The sequence below is a fragment of the Papaver somniferum genome, chromosome 7, assembly GCF_003573695.1.
Source record: "Papaver somniferum cultivar HN1 chromosome 7, ASM357369v1, whole genome shotgun sequence".
NCBI lineage: Eukaryota > Viridiplantae > Streptophyta > Magnoliopsida > Ranunculales > Papaveraceae > Papaver > Papaver somniferum.
This window is the reverse complement of record NC_039364.1, coordinates 49,573,323-49,600,538: the sequence shown is the minus strand read 5'-3', so window position 1 is coordinate 49,600,538 and position 27,216 is coordinate 49,573,323. Positions and strand designations below refer to the sequence as shown.

Below are 27,216 nucleotides of genomic sequence, written 5' to 3'. Positions count from 1 at the left end.
ATATCCTTAATATTCCTCGCTCTATGCGGAAAACAGATGATGCACGGAGTTAGTTAAGGGTAGATTTACAGTACTCTCTCTTTTTTGGCCAAGATTTACGAGCCACTTCACCTCATCATGATTTACAAGGTCGAAATTATAGAAATCCATGTCTAAATAACCTCTAACACTGGCTCTCCAAGATATGATTGTCCAAGACTTATTAGCTGCAAAATCCTAGATTGCCCTACTTATTGCAAGGCTACTCTCACACGCCACCTAACATGTAAACTCTTTTGGGTCTAACATTGTAAAGTAATCATGTTGTATATTTGCAAGCTTGATCACGAAGTAGTGCCAGTGAAGGGAGGGCTTTATTCAAGCAGATGTATATCCCAACCCCATGCAGACCCAAGAAACCCTTCAAATTTATGGCCTCTCAATATCAGTTCATTAGAAAATCTTCTAGCCTTGATGAATCCATGAAGAAAAGGCTGGTGGGAAAGCATTTACAAGGACACCACGTAGAAGTGGAGACACGATAATTTTTTCGAAAAACTAGGATGCAGATATGTTATTACCTCAGCGATATTTTCCACAGAAATATACTATATGAAAGAGAATTCTTAGCAATTCAAATAATTGGTAAACATAAGTTTTGCAGAGGAATAAGAATATACACTGCTAGGGTAAAATTATGTCTTCTGTTGGGCATTTGATTCTTGTTTATAGTTGATACTTGTACTAGAATTCTGTACAACATGTAACCATGGCGTGTCTGAGTGCGTCCATCCATTGGGCACAAGTGAGACGCACATACATGACTATTCTCGAAGTGCATGTGGGAACCAATATGAAATGAAGCTGATTTTTGCTGAACTTTTTTAGGTTTACAAATTCTGGTACAGACCATCTAATATTAGGATATGCACTGTGGATCATCCTGTAAGTGTGCCTGCCAACAAGAACATTCTGTAAGGGTTATTTTATTTGGACTTTGGACCAATAAAAGAGACCATACGTATATGTAATGATTTTGGAGAGATCATCGTTTTCAATCCGGCAGCAATAGCCCGATGTAAGATGTGCAATCGGGCAGCAATATCCCCCCACTACCAAAACAAAAAAGATACAACTCTATGTTTCTCTCTCTCATATTAAATTTCTAATTTGTTGGTGTTGAATAAACCATTTTCAAATGTTACAGGATCCTATGCATTTAATGCTTCGTTCTTTTTTCTCGCTACAAATACTACAACCTCACCACACATTCTAACCACTGCACTACTCAAACACCACCACCACCACCAGCAGCAACAACAGTTTTATTTCCTCGCCCTTTCTCTCTCTATCATCTCTCTACCTCATCATGTTCATCAACTACAACTCCTTCCTTTCTCTTATCTTGCTCTTATTTCTGTCAACGCATGCATGCACTGGCCGTCGTCTCCAACTCGAAGAGAAAGTGTCTAACAATCTTCTCTCTGAAAAGGTTTGTGTAATACCGTGCACTAGTTTTAATGATATTGTAAGGTTTGATAACTTGCAAAAATATCTGCCCGTGATGGTTACTACAAATTGGCGAACTTCAAATATGCCCATTCTAATCGGTAATTCATTATTTTTGCAGGATATAGCGGAAGCCAATACTGATGAAACAAGAACCAGAACAGTAGACAAACTGATGAATAATGTCAATGACCAAGAAAAAGGACGTCAAGAGACTGCTGCAAGCAAAGAACGCAAAATGATGGACGAAAGCAGTGGAGGAATTCAAGGAGGTCGCACTATGCAAAAGCCAAAGAACCGTAAAATAGCTGATGATAGTGATGATGATCTACTGGTTAATCACGTCCAAGAATCACATAAAAAGAAAATTTCAGGTGTTTCTCGAATTAATAATAAGTCCGTAGTTTCAGTTTCCAGCTTTCCTCCTCATCATCATGAAAAACACAGCTTACAGACAGAATTCAACATAGATTATTCTCTACCAATGACACATCCTCCCTCTCACAACTGAACACATCCTATACCTAGCTAGCTTGTCCCGGTTATCTTTCCATCTCTGTCACCTCATCATTACCTTCTCTTAATGTTTTGTTATTTGATCATATCGATCTTCCTTATCAGGGATTAATTATACATGTGATCTAGAACCTCAAAACCCACCTGCTTCAGAATTTTAACCATGCATCCACGGGTGTGTGGAACTACACGGATTTAGATATAGACCAAGCCTAAACCTATTAATTACTAGTTCTGCCAGAATAACTATATATACAAAACAATTAACCTCCTCATCTATATGTTATACTACCTAGCTAGGTTTATAGTTAGTTATATACTACACATTATTAGCTAGTCTTCTACGTTATGTGTTTCGAATGTATTCAAGTATTTAGCCATTGTTTATGGCTGTGCTGATTATCCTATGTACATCATTCAATAAAATATGATACAACTTATTTGGAATCCAAACTCGTCTTCTCATTCTGTTTTTTTTGTTATTTTCTTTCACTTGTTGTTTATTGGCATTTTCTTGGTTTTTTCTTGTATTTCCATTGTTGATAGTTATATGGACCTTGCAGGAAGTGGGAAAATTTCAGGGTCTTTGGGAGTGTCAGCTAAAAATATAGAGGTAAATTAACTTTTTAAACAATAATATAAACCCTTTCTAGGCTACTTTGGTTTGTGGTTGACCTAGAAAGTAGTTAAAGAATTAAATTGTAGTGGTGACAATTTGAGTATTTGATCATGGCCTTGTTTCTTCAAACCATGACCCGATCATGAGTACTGTGCCCCAAATTTTGGATACTTTCATGCGACATAAGAGTCATATACATACAAACATTTTAAGAAAAAGTAAAATGAGCAAAAAAAAACACTAAAATGAAGAAAATTGGGAAGATTTTTTGTTTGTTTGTTTTGTTTTACTCCAATGTCTAAATCGAGGACTCTTGTCTAGGTAATGGAGCGTCCATCTCGATCTCAATCCATGCAAGGATTTGGTTCCCATGTCACAAATCAAAAGAGAGAAAGCAATGTCATTGGAAAGGGAGAAAACCCGGTTGTGGTCATGTCTGATTATGCCGAAGCTCATCGGAGACCGCCCATTCACAATTTATCTCCCTAAATAAACAATCTTTGTCGACAAGATGTTCCCCTCCATTTGGCTAGGGTTTATCTTGAATCTTTGATATATGTACTAATTTTTTAAGTTATATTTATCCTTTATTCACAAGAACACAGTATAATATAGCTTATATGTGTGAGAATATAGTGAATTGATTGATGATGGTCCCTTATACTTCTTCTGAACATGTCCTATTTTGATTTGTATGTAATGAATTTGTGAATGAAAGAAGAAACATAAGACATGGGTTATGGGTGGGCATTGTTTTTTTTTTAGATGTTGTGGTTGGTTCTTCTTAAATGATGATATCTAAAGCAGTTATGAGTTAGTTTCTACAGTTATTTATTTCTAATTTTTTAATCAGTGTTATAGTAAATCACCACATGGGATACCAGGGTTTCTAACGTTAAGTTCTATTGAACATTCTGTTCATTAATACAATGCAGATAAAATGAAAAGAACTTTTGAACTAATTAATTAGCTAAAGTTTGTTGAAAGTAGATGCAACTTAATTCTTGCAGTTTTTAGTTCCAATAATATCTAAATCATTTCATGGTTGTAACATCAAAGTCTAAATTTGATCTCTAGGTCCAGCAGTTCATGAACTTTCGTTTTCGTAGACGTTGACATCAAGGCTTAACTTAGACATGTATTGATGTAGAGGTTAATATTTTCCTAATTTTATGGAAATTCATTATAGTTTTCACTGTTATCAACTTTTGATGATGAATTTCTGTTTTGTGGACAACGATATATGACCTATTGCCCACAAAATTATGCTTGATTAACTAGTTTACCTGCAATTTTTGTCAAGAAAACTAGTGGCAGATGGGGTGTAATGAGATGAGATCATTAAAGCTCACTTATGAGCAGAACAAATATCACTAATTCATGTGTCCTTTGGCCATGTAAACAGTTCTCCTAGCAGGAAATGTGAAATCTTGCAAGGACCAACTGCTTGCCTAAAACATAGACCTTCACAGGCATAAGTGTTTTAAGTAAAGATTTCATTGTAATATACTGGTAAAGTCGGGTGACGATACCAACAGCCTGAGCTCGAATAGCTTAAATCATACTGAATGATCAATAAATAAATAAATATGGGAGTCAAAAATCAAATGCAAGTATCATTCTCTTCAACATTTGAATTCCACTTCTATGCTCTTCGCAGATGCCTAGCTATTATATGCATAATGCATCAATCTGAAGTGTTTAGAATTGAAAACATTGCTTGGGAGTCTATTCACAAATTTAGGGCAAAAAAGTGTCCCAAGTCATCTTGGTTTTATAGAACTTAAAAAGTGCATGGCTACGGGCTATGGTATTGCCTCCTGTATATGGAGACAACATAAGGTACTACGCGCTGCAGTAGACCACTGACTGTACAATGGTAAAAGAATAGATACCCATGAAGTCCTTTTGTACTATCGTTTCTTAAACAGTTTACGAGTACTTAGTTTCAGACCTACTTCCTCATTACTGTATACAAATTAATGGCCATTGGAAATTTAAAAATGTACATGAGACTGAAAACAAAACAAATGCACACAAGTTCAACATACATGCAAGGGGGAAATCTCCATCAATATCGAATAAAATAACTTTAAGAATAACATATATTCCCAGCCTGAAACTTAGCATTAATGAGAAGTAAGTAAAATTGGCTAATTGATGTTAATTAGATGGGATATCATGCAGACCGTTCTATTTCAATAGCAATAATTTTATATTCTATTTGTTAAGAGCTACTGCTACAGTTGACTATAAAAGGTTTAACATAGTTAATGAATTCAGAGGTCTTAATCCCTAGTTTAAGCTCGATTTCTCCACCTCCTAACCAAAAGAAATCCGGATCTAGCCTTGTGATTGCCTCATCCAGAATCACCTGAAAGGTACCCACTTTTCCCAATTAACATAAATCATTCTTCAAATAAGTATTTATCCATAACCAGTAAAGCATATATCCAGGCTTCATGTTACAAAAGCGAAGTTGTTCTGATCTACTTTACTTGTAACGTCATTCTACTATAAATTTGTAATGGATTAAGATCAAATTTATCAATACAAAAATTCACTATCTTATACCTTTCTAAGAACCCAAGTAACATACATCTCATCCGCACAGTTTAACTCAAATGTAGAATTAACTATGTTCTTGCTGTTCATCCAAGAAAGTTTTCCGATATATGAGCCAAAAGAAAAAAAAATATTTAGAGTCTCAGTCTGTGGGTTGAGCGTTCTTTTGACCTTATCTATAGCTAGATTTGCCATCTGTGGTTTGAGATGTGGTCTATGATTTCTTTGAGTTCTCGTATGCGATTTTAGAGTTCCTTATACCCAGCTATTTGCTCTAGGGAAGTCAAAGTTCATACCATAAGACTACTTTCACTGGTTTAAGTAAAGCACCCGAGCATCCATATTTCAGAGATACATAAATAACACAACAAACACTATATAATTGCAGAAAGAAATTTAATTACCGCCTTACCGGAATGTCTGTTTTCATGCCAACACATGTCACCCCATTGTGCTCGTATCCAGTCAATTTCAAAGACTCCAACTCAGGTGCAAGCCTCACTGTTCCAAAACATCAACTGCTTATTACCTCTCATGCCTTCAGAGACACCACAATTTCAAATAGACGACCACCTATGAAAAGATAAGGTGAAACTACATGGAACAGGGAATTTACACAAGTTTTATCAACTGGGGACAAAAGAAAACAATCAGTGAACCACTTTCCAGTGATTTCAAGTAGCAGACATAAGTCTAATTTGAAAGTCCTGCATTAGAAGAGCACTGCCTTTTATATTTATCTACCGTGTCCACGAGAATGACTTTGAAACTGGTAGACATAGCAGTGGCTACTGCAGACAGCAGTCTCCATAGCCCCTACATGGCTTCGGTAAAACTTACAAAGCAGCGAAGAAAATGAAAAGAAAAAATATGTTTAGCTGTCATAGTCACTCTTAGGCACTCAGCTTAGAGCTTAGATATGTCTCCTATTAATCAGAGCATGGTCAGTTTTCTTTGGCAAAGTCCACCTATTATGTTTTCAAGCGGTGTCCAACACCTCTTACCTAGGTATCCCATTGTAAGTTCAACATATCAGAAACATCGTACCAGTATCAGAGATGTACAATTGTGCCATATCATGGTTAGCGACAATTGTGCCTATTTGTATGAGGCGTGAGGCGCCCACACTCTGCATCGCGAGCCTTTGCGGGCGCCTCGCTCGCCTTTAACAACATATCACTACATATTAAGTCATCGTCAGGCCTTAGGCGCATATTGGTGAATCGTGCATCTTGGGCGCTTTTGACAACTATATTAGCTTTTACATAGTTCTGTATAATGTGGTTCATTGAAATTTCTATATTAACCTCAGCATAAATCATCACATAGATCAGAGAAAAAGTGTTGGATCAGTTAAAACTCTATAGATAGAGATGGAAATTTGAGGGATAGACCAGCCCAAATGGAAAGGGACTTCCAATAATGTAGCTACAGAATTCTTATGTTGATAATGTGATTGCCTGGTTCACGAAATCACCTACTGATATTCTCAGAGAACATCTATTTAGTGTATCAGGTGAGGATTGTATCAGGTCGTGTACATTCCAGTATTAATATCCATTGTTTGTTTATAACAAGCTAGTGACTGAGAACAAACTTACAGTTGAATCTCTTTTTAGGTATCTTGCCATCATTGAGCATGTACAGAAAATTCTTCACAGAATCAGCATTGAATCTAGCAGTATACTGCATAATTAAAAAGAAGAAAGTAAAACAAACAAGTAAAATCCTTGCCATTGAAAATTTTTACGAAAACAAAATGAATTCAGTTACCTGAACGACAACCACATAGTACTTTGAATTGTTACGATCACTACAATCAATTACACTAGCAGGCGCCTGCGTGTTCACCTATAAAGAACCCGAAATTAAACTTAATTCGACAAAATTCAACCAAAATACATACAAACAAAAAATCCCAATTACATACCAGGACTATGCTCTTGCAAAGATGATGGACAGATGCGGCATTAAGAAGTTCTCTTCTAGATTCAAAAGGTCTATCGTAATAATCAGATGGGACTGTCTTGAATAAGAAATCTGTAACGCCGTTACTGCGGAGAATCGAAGAGAGGCGTGATTGAGTTGTGCCCTGGCTTTCAGTTTCTTGATTTGATGGCGAAAGAGAAACATTGGAGGAGAATTGAGATGGCAAATGAGATACTTCTAGTTGTGTTATTCTATTTAGGATTTTGATTTGAATCTTCTCTAGGTCCTCTAATTCACCCTCCATTTCCTCTTTCTCTCTCGAGTCTCTAGACGAACAAGCTTTCGGTCGTGCTGTTTCTTCCGATCCAGTTAAGAATCTGATCGGATCCGGATCATAAGGCACTGAACCAAAACCATCCCACGAAGGCCCATACCCGTATCTTACACGCCAATAACAACAACATCCGTTATCGGCTGTGTTACGCGTATCTTTCGTTTTTAGTAGTTGGCTAGGTATCTTGTTGATGAAGCCACAACCAATGTAGTCAATATCGGATACCGGTTTGTCTCGGCTGAGGACCGGTACACTGGTACAACATTGTATCGGGGAGATCTCGGTTTCAAATATCGGGGAGATATCGGTTCTAAATTTATATCTATAATTTATATTGTTTCACACAAAATTATACAACATTAAAATGCATCAATTTTAGAAAAACAAACAAGTTCATTCAAAACATAAGAGTCGTCGTATGAAGTTCAAATTGGAAAAATGGGAGAATTCACAGTTGGTTTGATAGTTTCATACAGAAAGAACACACATAAATTGATTAGATCTAACAAGAATGGAACTATCAATTAAGATGGAGAAACTAATTTGTTAATGATGAAAACCATTTTATCAAGATGTATCAAGATTTAACAAATAATTCATCAAAGAATAATTAGATACAAATCACAGCAAAAGAAGAAATTAACTATCAAAACCCTAACCTCTTGTTAACAGATCGACCATCAATTGAATCTCGCCATTGACATTAAGAAGAAGAAAAAAACGGATGCCAAGAAGGGTTTCTGAAGATTTTTCTGCCAAAAATTTCGATGAGATTTAGGGATTTTATCCTTCCCTTCACTTAAAATTCCTAAATTGACCTGACGTTCACAAAACAATTCCGAAACTGTCCCATATCGGGAAAACCGGACTGTATCGTTTCGTATATATCGGCCGATATTATCGGCTAAATATCGTACCGCGATATTTGTGTTTTCGTTTCGCTCTAACACCGGTACACGAAATTCCGCCGATATTTCGGCCGGTACAAGCGAAATTGACTACATAGGCCACAACAAAAGAATACCGCTGCTTGCAGAAGGGGTAATCACTCAAATAAACAAGAAGCTTGGTGAACAAGAGACCTAACTAGCTTCAAACTTCTAATCTATATAAACAACTTATTAGCCCCACTGGAAAATCCACAAGTTTTTGCTAAACGTATTCTCTCTTCTTCTAGTCTTTTCACAACAATTTTCTCTTTCGTTTTTGTGGTTATTTTTAAGCAGTAATGGGGATGCTTAAAACAGTATTGTGTCGATCAACCCGACTTCTTCCAATGCTAGCAGTAGGTACAGTAGGTACTGGTCTTGGAGTTTACCTTGCTCAAAATTATGGTGATAAGATTCCAAACATTAGCTCTGAGATCACTAAGTTTTACAACACAAAGATGAACAAGGTCGCAGAGAAGATCATAGAGAAGAAGATGGAAGAAGATAATAAGCTTCCCAAGATGACAGAGACAAAATCTACAGCTGCTGCTGCTGTACTTCAGCAGTAATCCTGGTGGAGGATGGTTATAGATTTCTGTTAACCTTAGTACTTTTGCTTTCTTTAGGAGATTTGATTTTTTTTCTTTATTTGTTTCTTTAATTAGTAAATGAAAAGATTATCAGGTTAATTTGAAGATCTATTGGTTCTTGTAAGTGCTTGTCAATTCACATGTTACTTAAGGCACAATTTTTCAACGATAATTGAACATATAAACTCTTTCGTTATTCTTTCTTTTCTTTTTGTTATTTTTTTTTGCTGGGAATTTAGTTTGAAAAAATAAATCAGAAATTTCCAACCGAATAGACATCGCATTACACATCAGGAATTACTGGAACATGCATACAGTACCCCAGTGGTTGGAAACATTCCTAGGAGGGAAAAACTCCCTCGGAAAATCAACCCACCCATGAAAATTTCCAGTGTCTTGATCAAGCAAAAGTTCTGATTCCGAGAATGACGAATAAAATAAAGCATATTCAATTGATAGAACTCTTTGGTTGGTGTATTCTTAAAAAGTAACGTTTTGATTTGTAACTTGCAATATTAAATTCACAGGTATAATTCAACAGAGAAATCATCTACTGTGATTAAGATTAAGTTGAGAAATCATCTACTGTGATTAAGCATGGTCAGGATGAGTTTTGAATTCTTCCTCCAAATTAGAATACAGTTAAGATACGCTACACGGTCAAAGGAAAATCTTGTCAACCCACTGTTGATATGGGTTACAAATTTAGTTTGTTATTATACATTGAAAGTTCCTGGAATTTTCATAGGACAAAAAACTTGTGCAAGGGTGTAAGGGTGTAGGCGTGACTTTTGAAGAAAACCAAAACCACTTCTTATAAATACCATCAGCTTATAACTTCAATCAAAACATCTAAAGTTCCAAATATCTTTGATAAATTTCAATATTTTTCTTAACTTGGGTTTCTTGAGAGATTTTTGCGGTGGAAATAATGGCACTACTAAGGAGAGGATTCCAATTCTTTGTAGGTACAACATTTGGAATTTACATTGCTCAGAATTATAACGTTCCTAACATTAAAAAGGTTGTTGATACTAGCCTTGTTATTGCAAAACGTTTGGAAGAAAATCATCGGAAGCAACCACAAATTAAGAAAGATGATGAATAATTAGAGCGAAAGAAAGACTATGTACATATTTCCGGGTAAATGATTTGGGTTTGGTTTGTTTGATGCTGGAGTGGAATATATACATATAGTAGTATTATGACTTAATCTTATCTGTTTTTATTCCTGTTCTTTCAATCTGAATTACAATATTCCTGTTCTTTTAAGCTTAATTTCAATTTTCAAGGTTGTTGCTGGTATAATAAATTGTGAATTGAGAAAGATAAAAAAGAAAAACTTATTATTGGTATTGGCCTTCATCTTGCAAGTAATCTAACGACCTTGCGGCTAACAAGTATGAAGACTGTCCAGACAAGTTTGTTTTGAGAGTTGACACAACCGAGTTTACAGAAGAGTTTATAATAGTCATCTCATTTCTTTCAAAAAAAAAAAAAAAAAAAATTGTTAAAGGGCCTATGTTGTGTGGTCCAAAACGGGAGTCTTTTTTTTCCCTTCTCCATGTATACAAATATATCATATCCATGTAACCACATAACTCTTAGTGAAAAATACTATAACCCCCCTTCTATATGGTTCAACATATACAAGCCCCACAAAATGGATCCTTCTCTATCAACTCAATTCTTTCACATTTTGATATTTGTAGGCCCAAAACTTTTATTTTCAGGGCTTGATAATAAAGTACCATTTTCGTAATGTCAGTTTTACCCTTTTCAATATATACAAGAGAAAAATCATAAGATCCCTTCATTTCTCCATTTTCTTTCTCTCTCATCTCTCTCTCTCTCAGTTGCAGAGAAAATAGATTTTAGGGTTTTCCTGAGATTCATTTTTCATCTTCTGCTTTTAGATCTTCTATTGCAACAACGAGAAGAAGTTTTAGGTTTCTTTCGCAGTTTTTCATCTTATACCTCTGTAATTTCAAAGATCAGTTGCATCTGATCGAGAGAGAGATGATATGAAAGATGAAGAAGATTTGTTTGATATGAAACAAGATCAACTGCATCTGAAGATTCATCAACAGAATCAAATCGACCTGCAGATAAGTTTCATTTATCATCATCTTTTAATTCAATTGAAGTTACCTTGAAATTATGAATTTCAACTGAATTTTCTTTATGAACTCATGATCGAAGTTCGGATATGTTGTAGTCTAATCTTTATCTTCTTGTTTAAGATGAAAATCTTAAGAACACACTACAATTTTTTTTCTAGGTTTCGTTACTGGAAATCAGTCGATCTCTTTATCTTAAATCTCGATTGAAAATCGGTTTTCAGATTCGAAATCAGCGAATCATCATCTCCATTACCCATCTATTTGTTACGAGTTTCATATACTCTGACTGAATTGCTCAATTTTGTGTAGTTTACTTCTGATTCTATGTAGTTTGTTGTATCTCTTGAACGAAATTGAATTTGTTACACTAGTACTATTTATTGGAAATTACTGGTGGTGATATGGTTATTTGTGAAACTGAAATTGCAGGTTAAATTTTGAACTAAATTATTGGAGTTATTCATGGAATTTGCAGAAAAAAGGATTAGAGATGTGGTGGTGACTGAGATGTAAATGCATGATAAGTGGATATGGATGGTTATAATTTGATTTTAGGTAATATCTTTTTCTATCATGAAGAGATCTGATACAAATTTTTTATCCTTCTACCGACTTAAAGTTTGCGGGGCAAAGAAATTCACAGGTACAGGTCTTAAAGTTTATCCTTCTACCGACTTGAGTGTTGAAGTTTTGTGCAGGGCAAAGAAATTCATAGATACAGGTCTTAAAGTTCATCATTCTACCGACTTGAGTGTTGAAGTTTCAGAAATAATCATACTCAAACAGGTAAGACGTTGTGTGATACTCATACAGTGGTGAGGAGAATTATGATGAGGAGCATGAGAAGATGATATTGATGCAGAACATACAGTGGTTTCAACAGATGAAATTTTTGATTTAGCAGGTTATTTGCTAGGAACACTAATCAACTACTAGATCATATTATCTTCTTAATTTTTCGCAAATTTAAGTTTTTGGTTATTGTACGCATATCTCTCAATACTAACTTATCATATGATATGTTTGTTTAAACTCCCTGCCATAGTATTTCATAGATTCATGCATAACTTTAGTAATATGATAGTTCCATACTGGTCAATTTTGTTTCACATGCTAAATGCACATGTAACTGCTAGTTACACATGCTAATTGGATGTGTAACTGCTAGTTACACATGCATAAATTAGATTCATGTTACATAAATAAACTGACAGTGTTGTGCGCTTACAATTGTGTAGCTATATTGGTTGATTTAACATTAAAAATCAATCAATATTAAAGCAATTTTTTGGTAGTTTGGCAACGATGGATTCTGTTATGATTCGGACCCCCCACGCTCTTCAGACTAACCTGGATGGAAATTTTTAACAATACAAGGATCCTGCCTTGACTCATATGAAGAACATCACTATATGGTCATCTCTGTCCAAAGGTATGTATGTCTCAGTATAAAGTGTATGTTATGATTGTGCATTGAAGTACAAAGCAGAGATGGATGAAATGACACTAGGGTTATTGGATTTGGTGTTGAGTAGAAGCCATGGAGAACTATTACAGTTGGTGGCTGTAGAGAAGAGAAGATTGAGATGTTTATGGTTGACTATGCTGATTTTCAGGCAGTGAAACTGATGGAGGTTGCAATTGAAGCTGCAGAATGGACTTGGTGGTGAGCTTAGATGTATGCTTAGGTTTCAGTCACAAAACTCATGTGCAAGATAGTAAGGCAGCAGGATGAGGTGCGGTGATAATTGAATTGAATTTCAGATTGCAGGAATGATGAGGTTGAATTTTGAAGTTGAACATTGAGCTCACACAATCAAGATTTGACAGTTCAACGGATTATCAATGAGCTCACAATCAAGGTACGTCCTCACTCTAAAGAGTTGAAGTCGATGTGACAATTTCAGTTTAATCTTTTAGCTTATAGCTTATGTTCTCATGCACCTGTTGATATTTCTGATACTCTGCATCATAAAATTATCATGATTTAAAACCAGGAATAATCAACATTACTTGTTTCAAAGAACAAATTTCTAAAATATACAGCCCTTTCCAAAATGTGTATGATTGATTAAACTTTTTGATTTGTCGTTATATTTTTAGTAAATAGGATTCGAACTCTAAGACTTGTTAAGATTAATTTTAAAGGAATAAAATAGAGAGTTACCGGGTCTAGGATTAGGCCAAACTCATATCAATAGGTTCAATTATTCATTCTCAAACAATTATCGCTTGACAAATAAAACAACATCGACTCTTATTCTTGCCAAGGTAGATTCTCCAAACATTAGTTATAAATCGTAAGCATGGGACATCAAACATCTAAGCAACCATGACCCATCTAATAAAGTAATAACTAATTTTTTCAAATCATAATTCTATTTTAATTAAGTGCAAAAGTCAAATAGAAAATAAAACAAATTCACCCATGTATGAAGTCCGGCTTCCTCCGTCGATCCAGTGTTGGGGTCTAGCTTCTCATGATAAAAACACACTCAAAAAAATATGATTTATAGCTCAAATGGTGTTTTTATTAATAAAACAATGAATCTGCAACGTTGTATAGGCGTTACAGAACAATATTTGTTGCAAACTGAAGCTACTTGTTACAATGGACTATTACAAAATTTAAGACGCTAGGATGTTGGAAAAATAAGACACTAGAAATAACGACTGCAGTTTGCAGTCTTATTTTCTTCGTGGCTTATTCTTCATGCAGGTGATGATTCACTCTGCAACCTCCTCTTTTACCCTCAGTCTCTGCCCCAAACTCTCGACGTCCCCCACACTTACATTTTGCTAGTCCTCGAGCAAAAACAGAAAACTGACCCGCTACACAGCTGGTCATACAATAAGAGACAGAGAGAGACCCGCTACACAGCTGGTCATAATTAGTTGTTTTTTTTTTAAGACCCGCTACACAGCTGGTCATAAAATGCAATAAAAAAGAAAAGACCCGCTACACAGCTGGTCATAACCCTAATAATCATAATAATTTATTTTTATATATATATATAGACCTGCTACACAGCTGATCATTATTATTATTATTATTATTTTTTTAGAGACCCGCTACACAGCTGGTCATAAAATGCAAGGAAATTCCTGAAAAAGAAAAGTAAAACGTTAACCACTCCCCCACACTTAAACATTACATTGTCCTCAATGTAATTGAGTCATCCAATGCAAAATTTAAGATGGGAAATCCATAAGATGAAAAAAAGTAAACGAAAATATAAAAATAAAATAAAATACACCTACTGGAATGTACAAAAAAGGATCCCCAAAAATTAACAACTTGAAAATTTGGGGATCGATCCAAAATACAACATTTATAAATGACATCTTCACACTTATGTTATAACGATGCGGAGACACTGAAACTATCAAAAACAAAGATTTACCCCTAAACCAAGTTTTTACTTCATAAGGAAGTGCGTAAAGAACAAAATATGGGGATACTATTGGGACTGGGAAATTGTCAATTGGCTCATGCACGGTATTAGAAACAGGTACGTCCTCTGGGTATTTGGATGCAAAGTATTCCAACAAAATTTTTGAAGCACATAATTCCAACCCTAAATTAGGTAACTTTTGGAAGTCTAGGGGACTAGAAACAACCTCTAAGTTGGGTAAAAGATCTTGCGAGATAGGTTCTTCTAATAAATTAGACGAATCATCTACACAATCACTCACAGGGTCATCTATATATTCAGTATGGGACAGAGAGTCACTACATGATTCATCATCATCAGCAGCAAATAATCTTTGACATTCAAGAACTCTCAATCTTTGTTCCAAACTAGGTGGTGTGTGTTTATAATACTTCTCGTGTATCTCTAAAAGAGATTCTTCTCTTACCACATGTGGATCAAAAACTCCATACCGTTGCCTGTGCATGTATTCACCAAGCGTCATCTCAGATGAGGATGCATGCTGATTTGAATTTCTACGCTTATATTCTGCCAATGTCATCTTAGGTGACGTCTCCTCGGAAGAAGTCATCATCCTCAAAAATTCCCTGAAAAGAAATACAAAAAGAAACACATAAAAAGGAAAAAAAAAAAATCTAAAATAAAATGAAAAAATACTGTACAAATAATAATAAAAAATAAAAAAAATAAACCTAAAAAGTAATCTAAAAATAAATCCGCGTCGGCGGAGCCAAAATGATTAAACTTTTTGATTTGTCGTTGTATTTTTAGTAAATAGGATTCGAACTCTAAGACTTGTTAAGATTAATTTTAAAGGAATAAAATAGAGAGTTACTGGGTCTAGGATTCGGCCAAACTCATATCAATAGGTTCAATTATTCATTCTCAAACAATTATCGCTCGACAAATAAAACAACATCGACTCTTATTCTTGCCAAGGTAGATTCTCCAAACATTAGTTATAAATTGTAAGCATGGGACATCAAACATCTAAGCAAGCATGACCCATCTAATAAAATAATAACTAATTTTTTCAAATTATAATTCTATTTTAATTAAATGCAAAAGTCAAATAGAAAATAAAATAAATTCACCCATGTATGAAGTCCGGCTTCCTCCGTCGACCCAGTGTTGTGGTCTATCTTCTCATGATAAAAACATACTCAAAAAAAATATGATTTAGCTCAAATGGTATTTTTATTAATAAAACAATGAATCTGCAACGTTGTATAGGCGTTACAGAACAATATTTGTTGCAAACTGAAGCTACTTGTTACAATGGACTGTTACAAAATTTAAGACGCTAGGATGTTGGAAAAATAATACATTAGAAATAACGACTTATTTTCTTCGTGGCTTATTCTTCATGCAGGTGATGATTCACTCTGCAACCTCCTCTTTTACCCTCAGTCTCTGCCCCAAACTCTCGATGTCCCTTCTCTTCGAATCTGCTGACTTATTTATACCCAACAGCACCGAGATATTCCCCAGTGAATGCGAATAATCTTCCACGGTCTGTTGTGAGAATAATATTCCTTCTTTAGCTCCATCACGCGTCTGCATGGTTGCAGATTCACTCCTACATGCTTCTGTTGACCACGACAGCTCGTTCTCAAATAAAAACGGAAAGAAAATCTCACCAACTCTGCTCGGGATCAATGGAGTGTATCTTCTCAGCACGTACACCCTGTTTTCTTCTCTCCGATGATGTGGCCCAATTTTACCGGTTCTGATGGGATTACCAGTCCTGTCCGAGCGTAACACGCCTTATCCAACTGATTGTAGCGTTTTAATCTCACTAGAAATCTTCCAAATTCAAAACAGCAATATCGGGTTTATCGAAACACGTAACTCCCTGATTTATTCCATCTGACGTTCCAGCCAATTCTAACCCAAACCATTGATCATACCATGCCTTATAAACTTAATCATTGTCCCGTGAAATTTTAGCCATTGAGTCTCACTCAAACTCCTCTAGAATCAAAACCCTAACTCTGGCAGTTCAAAACCAGTTTTCCCGCCAAAACTGTTCTTGCTGCTTCCATCAATCGTTGATTATCCAGCCAAAAACAGAATTTTGAATTGTTGAAGATGAAGTGCCCCTATCCTGAACTGGGGTGCGAATAGCAGATGCCTTTTGGGGTGACCTGGGGTGCCCCTTAGTAATTGAGGTGCCCCTTATCCAACGATGAGAGTCTGAATAACACGTGTCCTCCGGGATACAAAAACCACTTTTCGAGCAACTTTCTCCATAAGAGCTTATTTCACAAGAATACCGACAAACAAGTTTATTAGTGATAAAATGTGTCCCAGTTAATGTATTTATAGGTGAAAATGCGTCGCACTTTCATGCTCATCAATGATTCCCCAATTTCACGCCATGTTTCTTGTGGTTCCAGGTATATGAAACCCATGGCAGTTTAACTCTAGAAGTTGGGGACTTTCCGGAGTTTAATCACGTTGGCTACTGATTTGTTGTAAGTTATTTGACCTCTTTTGGATGTATAACTATTAGTTACACATGATAAATAGATGTGTAACTTTTAGGTACACAAGCTAAATGGATGTGTAGCTACTAGTTACACATGTTAATTAATGTGTAACTTATAGATACACATGCCAATTGAATTGAATTGAATAGGATACAAGGAAATTATTTTCTTGTACAATGATTACAGGAATTTTTTTGGAAATGATTCTTAGTTCAGATTATTAGTAGGTTTAGTCCAATATTTGTGTTGCTTAAACTAGAACTTTATATTGTGTTATCGTGTTTATTAGCTAAGAATCTGCTAGATTTTGTGGTGTGTGTGTGCCTGCTATTTGATATAGATTACTAACCATTTATATTTGTGAATAATATATTGAATTACTGCATTTGCTTAATTATTTGAGTCCTTCAATTCCAGTATTATTATTTGTCTTTGTAAGTTTTCCGCTTAGAAATATATGAGTGGGTGTAATAGAAGTTAAGGATGTAATTGTTCATGAATCATGACATCCTTGAAAGCTTGGTTTGAGGATATCTACTTTTCCAAACTAGAAACTGATTGTAGGGGCTGTTGTAGTTGTTTCATTTCGATTTCTATAGCTAACATAGTATACGTGCCAAGTATACAAGCCATAATACTGATGTGTAACTGCGGCTTACACATGTCATATGCATGTGTAACTGCCTATTACACATGCCTATGACATATGTAACTGCGACTTACACATGATATATGCATATGTAACGGTCTATTACATGTAGAATAGTTTGCTTGTGTATGAACTTTTTCTATGTTTTTTTTAGCTTTTTTATTTCTTTTAACTGCCGTAGCATTCAAAATGTTCTTTTACATTTATTTCATGAAAATATCCAACTGAGGAAAGTAACTAGATTTTTGATGAAGGATGTGGCATCTCGTTTGGCTGAGAGGGAAATTGCACTAGATGTGTCCAATGCTGCATTGGACATTGTACTGACTGAAATCTACGATACGGTATGTGATCTACTCAGCAATGTGCTCTTTCGTCCTGAATAACGAAATAAATTAGGATTATAAAGTTTTCTGCGAGGTTATTCTTATGTTCCTGTTGTTGCTTACAGAAGTTGCAAAATCTTCTTTGTGGATTTTACAGGTATATGGCGCTAGGATAATTAGGAGGTAGCTAGAGAAGAAGGTGGTGACAGAGTTGTCAAAGATGCTTCTAAGAGAGGAGATTGATGAGAACTCTACCGTGTATATTGATGCAAGTCTAGATGGAGCTGAACTTACTTATCGAGTGGAAAAGAATGGTGGATTGGTGAATGCCAGCACTGAAATAACGCTTGATACTACTGCAAGGTTATTCTAGCATGCCTCAGTCTATATTTAGTTTCATATTCTTCGTTTCCCCGGAAATGTTGAACCTTTAACTCATAGCTTTACCGCATAAATCAGTGGTTTGAACATTACACACTTGGTAATCATGCTTATGTTCTTGCCTTTATTGGTTCGTGTGCTGAATTCTAATATGGATGTGTAACTCCTAGTTACACTAGTCAGTTGCATGGGTAACTGCTAGTTTCACTACTCAGATGTATGTGAAATTGAATATACATTGTTTTTCGTTTAATCTTATAAAAACTAATTGCTTGTCGTTATATTTTAGGGCTCGCTGGAACTGGAGTTGACGTTGTACACACAAGTCAGACGCATGTGTAACTCTCAGTTACACTAGATAGATGCATATGTAACTCTCAATTACACTAGACAGATGTGTGTGCAACTTTTAGTTACACATGCTAAGAAATTATTATAAATGAATATTAATGTAATACATGTATTTTTTATACGTTCTTTTTGATGTCTATTTTTTGATATGTAACTTTGCATTACACATGTCATAAGGATGTGTAACTTCTGGATACACATGGCATATGCATGTGTAACTTATGTTTACACATTCGCACTATACTTTAATAATTTTGGGCCTAGATTTAATAATTTTGGGCTTAAATTTAAATTTTATTTAATTTGGGACTTGACAATACATAAAAGGGCATGGATGTCTTTTAATAACTCGGGGCCTAGATTTAAACTTCTTTTAATTAAGGGCCTCATATTATGGGTTATCCATGGGTTGGGACTTAGCCTAATTTCCCCAATGGAATCCCTCTCTTTCTCTACCTCTTTCTCTTTCCCTATTATATTCTACTGCAAAACGTTATCATGCACGATGCTATACCGCGGAGCTATATCGGATTGATTGATTTTTTTTTCCTACACGGATTAACACAAGCCAATGTGGTAATCGCTGGAATCAAATCAGATAAGTTTGATCTATTTTTTCCTTCTTTTTTTTCCCCTGTTTTTGATACTACCTATTAAATCTGCGGTGAAAATTAATTTGATCCCATTATACATATGCTAATTTCGATTTGTGTTGTACAAATCCCATTGTGTATATGTTGATTTTGATTTGTGGTGTATATACTGATTTTGATTTTGATTTGTGTTATACAAATACCATAAGCATTATATTTATCTTATATAAGCTGTTATATGTATACAAATCTCCCATAATCATTACATTTTACAATAGATTTGTATTTATTTGTATTTTATTTTATTGTGATTTGGACAGTATGTTCCTCCTCGAGAAGAGAGGATGTAAATCTCTTCGTCTGTAAACAAAAAGGAAACGAAGGGTTTCTGTCCGTGGAGAAAGAAAAGTCTCCGGTTCAGCTCAGTCAACTCCGATTCGGGTTCAGTTCAGTCTACTCCGATTCGGGTTCAGTTCAGTCAACTCCGATTCGAGTTCACTCAACTCTGGTTCGGTTCAGTTAAACCCGGCTCGGTTCAGTCAAACCCGATTCGTTTAGTCAAATCCGGTTCGCTTCAGGTTAGTCCTGTTATCTTATCCCGTTCCAGTTGTTATCTTATCCCGTTCCAGTTGTTATCCTATCTTGTTACTGTTCTGTTTTTGGGACGTGCACGATCAAGGGCGTTCCGGTTCTGTGTATATACAGCAGGAACCAAAGCCCGAGGTATGTAACTAATGCGGGCTTTTACATTGAATAATACTGCTAGGCTTATTTTTTTTTAGAATATGCCTACTTTTACTTTTTTTTTAAGATAAGTCCATATCATATAAACGGTCAACTTAAACTATGATTGTTTATCTCGACCATTAAGAGTTTTGGTTTTAGTGTTATTTTATTCTCTTGAATATGATATTGGCTATAGTTGAATGGTGTATTTTGTTTAATTGGTTGTATCAACTCAATTCCAATGTATTTATTTTGGATTTAGAAGTACTTGAGCACCATTATTGTGTACTTGATATTTTCTTCCCAAATTTGAAATGTTCCGTGGGATGCAATCCACTGGCTCGACTATTAAGAGTCGGTATTTTCAAAAGATACGTTGCAAATAAAATCACATGTATTCCAAATTTTGTGGAAGAACTCACAAAAGATGATATGACTCAGAAAATTTCCATTTCTCTACTTCATCCATGATACTAACGAACCAGTATATGTTGAAATATGACAACAAGAGAACTATCTTTGGTAATATATTCAACCTAAAGTAATTGGTTGACATGTGTAGTGAGATTTTCTTGGCCTATTGAGATAAAGAAATTTCTCAAATTAAGCTAAATGTAGCAAAATTGAAAATGGAAAGAACCCCGAAGTAATAAGGGTTAGACATAATGACTCATATAAAGCATGTGAAAAGGGACATATATATATCATGAGACGAAGATGTATTTTTTTCCAGTAGTAATGACACCAAAGTACAAGTATCAGGTGAGTATGGGATGAAGCTAAGATGTAATTTTAGCTCCCATCATAAGTGAAAGAGTTGGTAATGCACCTGGTCATAGGTGTTGATATATACAATGTAATGTGTGTATCATAGTAGCAACCAATTTTCACATCAACTTTAATGGCAACAAGAACTTTGTCGGGCCAATTGACTATCTTATTCAGTTGAACTAGATCCAATATCTGCACATGTGGAATGAAAACACGAGACATAAATTCTCTAAAGCACTTAAGATATATTGGGTGAAACGTACTATATATTCAGTCTAAAGTACTTGAGTTGAATCCCACTTTTATTACATAATAAGGCCACACCACTTATTAAAACTCTCAAGACCCAAATGTCTAACTCATAATTGTTTTTCTTCCACTAGCTTAAGGAATTTAAACTAGTTCACACACCTTGTTAAATTCTAAAGAAACCCATGAAAATGGATATCATGTGGAACCTGACTATGATGATAATGTAATTGATTGCATCTTTTATAGTCACTATTGTATTTGGAAGGAAACATACTATATAGAGACTAATGAGTCAATTTAGTGAAATGTAAATCACTATAGTATTAATTTGGATTATTGAATCCATATTGACTCCGACGATGAAATGCTGGAAATTGACTCATACGGACATTGACATAACCATAAAGGCACATTGGTTGTGGCATTATGTTTCGTTTTGAAAGGACTCATACGTACATCACTGTGTTTGAGAGGACGAGACAACGGGAAAAAGATTGACAGAATGCGAGATCGGCATATCTCTCAATAAGTGTTTTCTAAAGTACCAGATGCACAACCCCCTCCTCCCTACCATTATGCTTTTAAGTAAGAGAACATATCACTCATTTTACAAAGTCTTCAGTAAAACAGGATCGAGACCATCCTAAGATGCAAATGGTAAACAATCCATATTACAAAGATAACAAGGTGAAATTTGGAAAAGTATTCATGCAGAATGCGGACCATTAGAGTGAATTATGGCTCTGGTGAATGTTTTGAAATTTTGGACTGGTTATAGTTCCCAAGAAATTTGCGTTTCAAAACTCCTAGCACATACTACACAATACAAAGTGCAAAGGCTCACCACCCTTATTAATGCTAGAGAATTTACATCAAAAGGACTTGATGAATATTGCATGTTTAATAGAATCAATATAGAGCATCTTATACCCAATGGTCTCGCAGAGGCTACCATCAAAGGTTACAGATGGTTCCTAAGGAATAGGTTATGCGTACCAACCTATCTTTTATTGCTTTGGGGATATGCAATATTACACGCATCTTACTTAATTCGTTTTTTTAGAACCCAATATTAGTCAACTTTTTCTGCGTACCAGTTGGTAACTGGATTTAAGCCTGGCATTCGTGTTCTGACGCATTTTTGGTTGCATTATATATGTGCCATTACGACTCCACATCGTACTATGATGGATCTTCAAAACTGTTGAGTAGTAATGTTGGAAATGAGTTCCCAACAATTATCCGCATTTTAAAACTTTTGGCAGGAGATCTCTTACCGCTAGATTTGCGGGTTATCACTTTAATGAGACAGTCTTCCCATCGTTAGGGGGAGATAAGAAAATGTATTTTTTAAGGGAACGACAGGAATTTTCGTGGTGTGTTCCCACTATGTCTCATATTGATTCTTGTACTCCACAAATGTAAATATGAAGTGATAAAGAATATTCAATTTTCAGAATGTACACTGATGTTACTAAAGTGATAAGATCACATATACCAGCTGCAAATCTACCTGCAAAGTTACAAATCCTCAATACGGGATATACACCATAGACTAAGGTGTTGCAGCTACACTCAGTGGAAGTGTGGTTGAGGTCGTGGCTCCATAAAGGAAGTTGGAGAGACCACTTGGTTCGATCAATCCTCGCCTAGAAAGGAAGTAGGTGAGTAAGGCACAAATTATTTATATCATCATAAATCATCTCATAAGATTGTCTCTGAATATGTCCATGAATCAAACTGGAGGACGCTCCGAAATTTTAAATGATTCTAGAGAACAATGAAATCTTGACGGATTATGAGAATGCATATGAGTCAATGGAAGGATCATGCGTGCACAATGATGATATAATCCATAAATAGTTGCTCCAGAAGTAGAGCACAATGAGATCGAACCATGATTTATTTTGATTAATTTCAAATAAATAGCATATTTGGCCTACGCAATCCAGGTAGAACTTAGTTCTTTTACAAATACGGGTATTTGGTGTGGTAGTGCTAACCAACCTAGTGTAAAGCCTGTGGGACATATGTGGTTATTTGTCACAAAGTGTAGTGAGAAGAATAAGGTCTTAAAGTATAAAGAATCACATTGTGGCGCGAGGTTTCTCACAAACCCCTGGATCGCCTACTCTTTTGAACATCATAATGTTCAGTTAATTAGTTTGCTTGGTAGTTTCAAAAGAACTTGAAACATAGTAGGTATGGTTATATCTTTGGAGATTTTGACTCAAAGATATTTGCAAAAGTGCATGATGGCCTTTTGCTTCCCAAGTCAAATGACTCTAAACCATGGAGTGTGTTTCCAGTTACACAGGAATACTCACTTATTGATTTAAAAAATCAGGCGGATGTGGTATACCCGTCTAAGTGACTATTTGATTGGGAAGGGATAAACAAGTAAGGGTTTGTGCCATGCATATGATTTAGAATTATAGCTATCTATGTCGACGGTATGGACATGATAAGTACTCTTAATGGAATAAGAGATCTTACAAGCTATTTAAAATCTGAATTTGAGATGAAAATCCTGGGAAATCTCGATCTTATCTATGTTCTAAACTAGAAGAATGAGCTTGTGGTATATTATTCCACCAGTTTCAGTATGTCCATTGTCAGGCAATTTAACAAGGACGTGCATGCTGCTAGCACTCCCATGATTAGTCGAGTTTCAAATGTACATAAATGACCAATTGGTCTAAAGGAATATGACGAAGTTGGGTCGGGAGATGAACTTTCCTTATCTAAGTATAATAGATGCATTATTGTACTTAGCATAATGTACTCGACCAAATGTTACATCCTCAATGAACTTGTTAGCTAGATATAGCTCAGCGCCAACGCAACGTCATTGGAATGGTATAGTGAATGTAATCATATGCTTAAAAGTAACCATTGATATAAATTTGTTTTATCCATGCAAAGACATAAAAATTAATGCTAACGAAAGTGCAATCCAAAGGTTGTTGATTATAAAGGAACAATAATCTCTTCTCCAATGAAAGTAATCAGGGAGAGATACGGTAGACTATTTACTAGGTCATTGCCGATATTCAGTTTCGAAAAGTACATGACTAAAATGAACAGTCTGGAACAACTCTGAAATTAATCAGGGGGAGATGCCGACATCAGGGGGAGGATCTAAGGATATGATGTCGACATAATTTACTTCGAAATTGAAGCTGTGTTGTACTCTTTTTCCTTTCGATCGAGAATAGTTTTCCCCAAAGGGTTTAGTTACTCGACAAGGTCTTTAATGAGACAATAATAAATGCATTAATTATGTTGAACGTTGAAGACATAAAGATCGCGTTGATTTTTGAAAATATCTGAATCAAAGAAATGAAACACGTTAGTCCGTTAAGCAACGTAACTTCCAGAATCAACAACATGGTTCAATAAACATCCAAGTCACCAAAGTAAAGTGTGATAAACTCCTTTTGACTGCATTAGACTAATGAAAATTTTCTGAAATCAGGGGGAGCATCTAATGGTGTGTTGAAATCTTTTCCTTCACCGAGGTTACCTTTTCCCACGGGGTTTTGTTGCTCGGCAAGGTTTTTAATGAGACAACAACAAACATCGGGAAGTAATTTCCCAACTAAGGCTATTGTCTTTCCCACAAGGATTTTATGCCTTAGGAGTTGTGAAGCAACTAGTAAACTTCAACGGAACAAAGTGATCATCTGCAACAGATCACCTTCACTTGCATCTGTCACGTTGTACTCTTTTCCCTTCGTCAAGGTTTTATCCCACTGGGTTTTCCTTGTCAAGGTTTTAATGAGGAAACATATTCGAGTCCAACTATGTTCTAAGTTTGCTTAATATTGTACTATTTTTCTTTATTTCAGGTTTTGTCCTTCTGGGTTTCCCTGGTGAAGTTTTAACGAGGCAATTAACTTAGACTCGTCGATCTGTGAAGATCGTATTGCATGTGATGAACTACATGTAAAGTAAGAGACAACATGTGAAATACTACATGTGAAGATTTATACCAAGGTTTTATCCCACTGGGTTTTTCCTTGTCAAAGTTTTAGTAAGACAACTGATTTCGGCACAAGTCATCAAGGAGAGAACGACATTTGAAGAACTATATTTAAAGCACTATATGTGAAGCACTGTGTATAAATTTTTGTTTTTGAACCACGCAAGGGGGAGTGTTAAAGGGTCCAGGCCCATGGATGTGTGGTCCAAACGGGAGTCTTTTGGTTTTCCCTTCTCCATGTATACAAAGATATGATATCCATGTAACTGCATAACTCTTATCAATGGAATCCCTCTCTTTCTCTACCTCTTTTTATTCCCCTATAATATTCTACTGCAAAAGTTTTGTTTTTATTGGTATTGAGAATGGTAATTCTCTTTTGATATTTGAAATTCTTGCTAGTATGATTTTGTTGTTTATATTGTTTTTCACAAATAAAGAGGGAGAACACCTCTATCCATTACACAGTAAGGTTTATGGCCACAATAGTTTGCGAGATAGACCAAGTTACATTTTCATTGAAGTAATCAGTACAAAAAGATTTAAAAGTGTTCGTACGGATTCTTCTTTCCAATTATTTTGGTATCATAGAGATTACAGTAAATTACTATGTTGCGGCCCAAATGATATGCTTATCAAAATAAGTTCCGAAACTTAAAAATTTATAGTAGTTTAATTATTGTTTTTGAATTTAGTACTAATAGCATATCTATGTTTTTTTTCCTTTGACATACTGTAACACCCACACTTTTCGCATGATGCATGCTCAAATATGCATCGATGAACAAGATGAAGCCTCATCTTAAGCTTCTGAAGCTTACTCTGAGAAACGATATTTAACCATGTTGCTTACTGAAGGAAGCATTGTGATACTTAGGAATTAGCATGCTTGTTTTCCTAAAGGAAGTGAGAATATTTCCTCAATGAAAGGTAGGATCTTTCCTCGAGGAAGTGGTATTTCGCTTATGTCCAAGTGGTCCCGTAAATTAATTTGTAAGGATGTCAATAAAACGGATACAGAGAGGAAAGCTAAAAGTGATGACGTTTCCTCAAGGAAAATGAGGATGTTTCTTCAAGGAAATGGTACTTGGCATATGTCAAAGTGGTTCCTGAAATTAAGTTGTAATTGTTGGAATTTTGAGTTAAATTTATTATGTGAGTGAAAATTGTTTTCAAACTTTAAACCCTAAGAGATGTGTTTGGGTTATGGCTCTTCACCATAAGACACCTAGTTATGAATAGATGTTATGGAGAGTCACCGTTGGCCATGGTGAGTTACCTATTGGTGAAAAGACACATTGTAGAGTCACCATTGACTCTATATAAACTCATCTCTTAATTTTTGTTTTGCATGGGTTTTACAAGATTTTTGAGAAGAAAGAAAACAAGTCTTTGTGTCAAGAGTCAGAGTCATTAAGAGCGCAGTAATCGTCAACATACGATAGCCGAGTAGTATTGTAGTTGTTAGAGCATTGCTGGGTCGAACTCACAAGTGTTGATATCTCAAGCTTGTTTTCAAAACTGTATCTTGATTTCTAGTCTACAATTAGTTAAGTCTCGATCTAGGATAGAGGTAATTGAGAAACGAGTCAGTCATCATTTGTGTTCTACCGTTTGAAGATGAAGATCAACCGAAGCGTTTGGAGAACTTCATCAACAAAAGGTAAGTGAAGACTGAACCACCTATTTCTCAAGTTATATTCACTTTTCTATCCTTGAGATGATTGGCGCATAACTAATTAGACTAGCTTGCATAGACAAGAATTTCGAGTCGAGAACTAATTATTTAGTTTACGAATTTCTCGAAATATAATGACTAAGCTTAATGAACATTTGTTCATACTTGATCAATTTCGGTGGAGAACAATTTATTGTTCGGGACCAAATCATGATTCAAGTTTATCATTCGAAAATAGCTGGAACAGTGATATGTGTTATTGATGTTATTCGGCAATGTTTCTAATTGATTTAGAGAAATATAGAACTATTATATTCAGAATACAAGGTAATGGTATCAGTCTTACAAACTGAGATAATTGTTATATGTCTGAAGCCGCATTACATGTATTCGTACACGTAGAGGAGTAGCTATATATCGACTTACAGATTTGTGTGATACGCATATTCGTATGCACATTATGGGAAAATCTGTGTGTTTCGTGA

General features: G+C 35.3%; 2 protein-coding genes across 2 annotated transcripts; one reads left to right on the top strand and one right to left on the bottom strand.

Moving 5' to 3' along the window:
- The first annotated feature begins 1,174 nt into the window (after nucleotides 1-1,174).
- LOC113292647 lies at nucleotides 1,175-3,358 on the top strand. Its single transcript, XM_026541530.1, has 4 exons — nucleotides 1,175-1,471; nucleotides 1,610-1,862; nucleotides 2,568-2,617; nucleotides 2,945-3,358. Exons 1-4 carry the CDS (start codon nucleotides 1,349-1,351, stop codon nucleotides 3,110-3,112), a joined length of 594 nt encoding a protein of 197 aa, XP_026397315.1. The 5' UTR covers nucleotides 1,175-1,348; the 3' UTR covers nucleotides 3,113-3,358.
- Nucleotides 3,359-4,671: 1,313 nt separating this feature from the next.
- LOC113292645 lies at nucleotides 4,672-7,467 on the bottom strand. Its single transcript, XM_026541529.1, has 5 exons — nucleotides 7,119-7,467; nucleotides 6,962-7,039; nucleotides 6,790-6,874; nucleotides 5,601-5,689; nucleotides 4,672-4,997 (listed from the first exon to the last, which is right to left on the bottom strand). Exons 1-5 carry the CDS (start codon nucleotides 7,419-7,421, stop codon nucleotides 4,851-4,853), a joined length of 702 nt encoding a protein of 233 aa, XP_026397314.1. The 5' UTR covers nucleotides 7,422-7,467; the 3' UTR covers nucleotides 4,672-4,850.
- Between the last annotated feature and the right edge of the window lie 19,749 nt (nucleotides 7,468-27,216).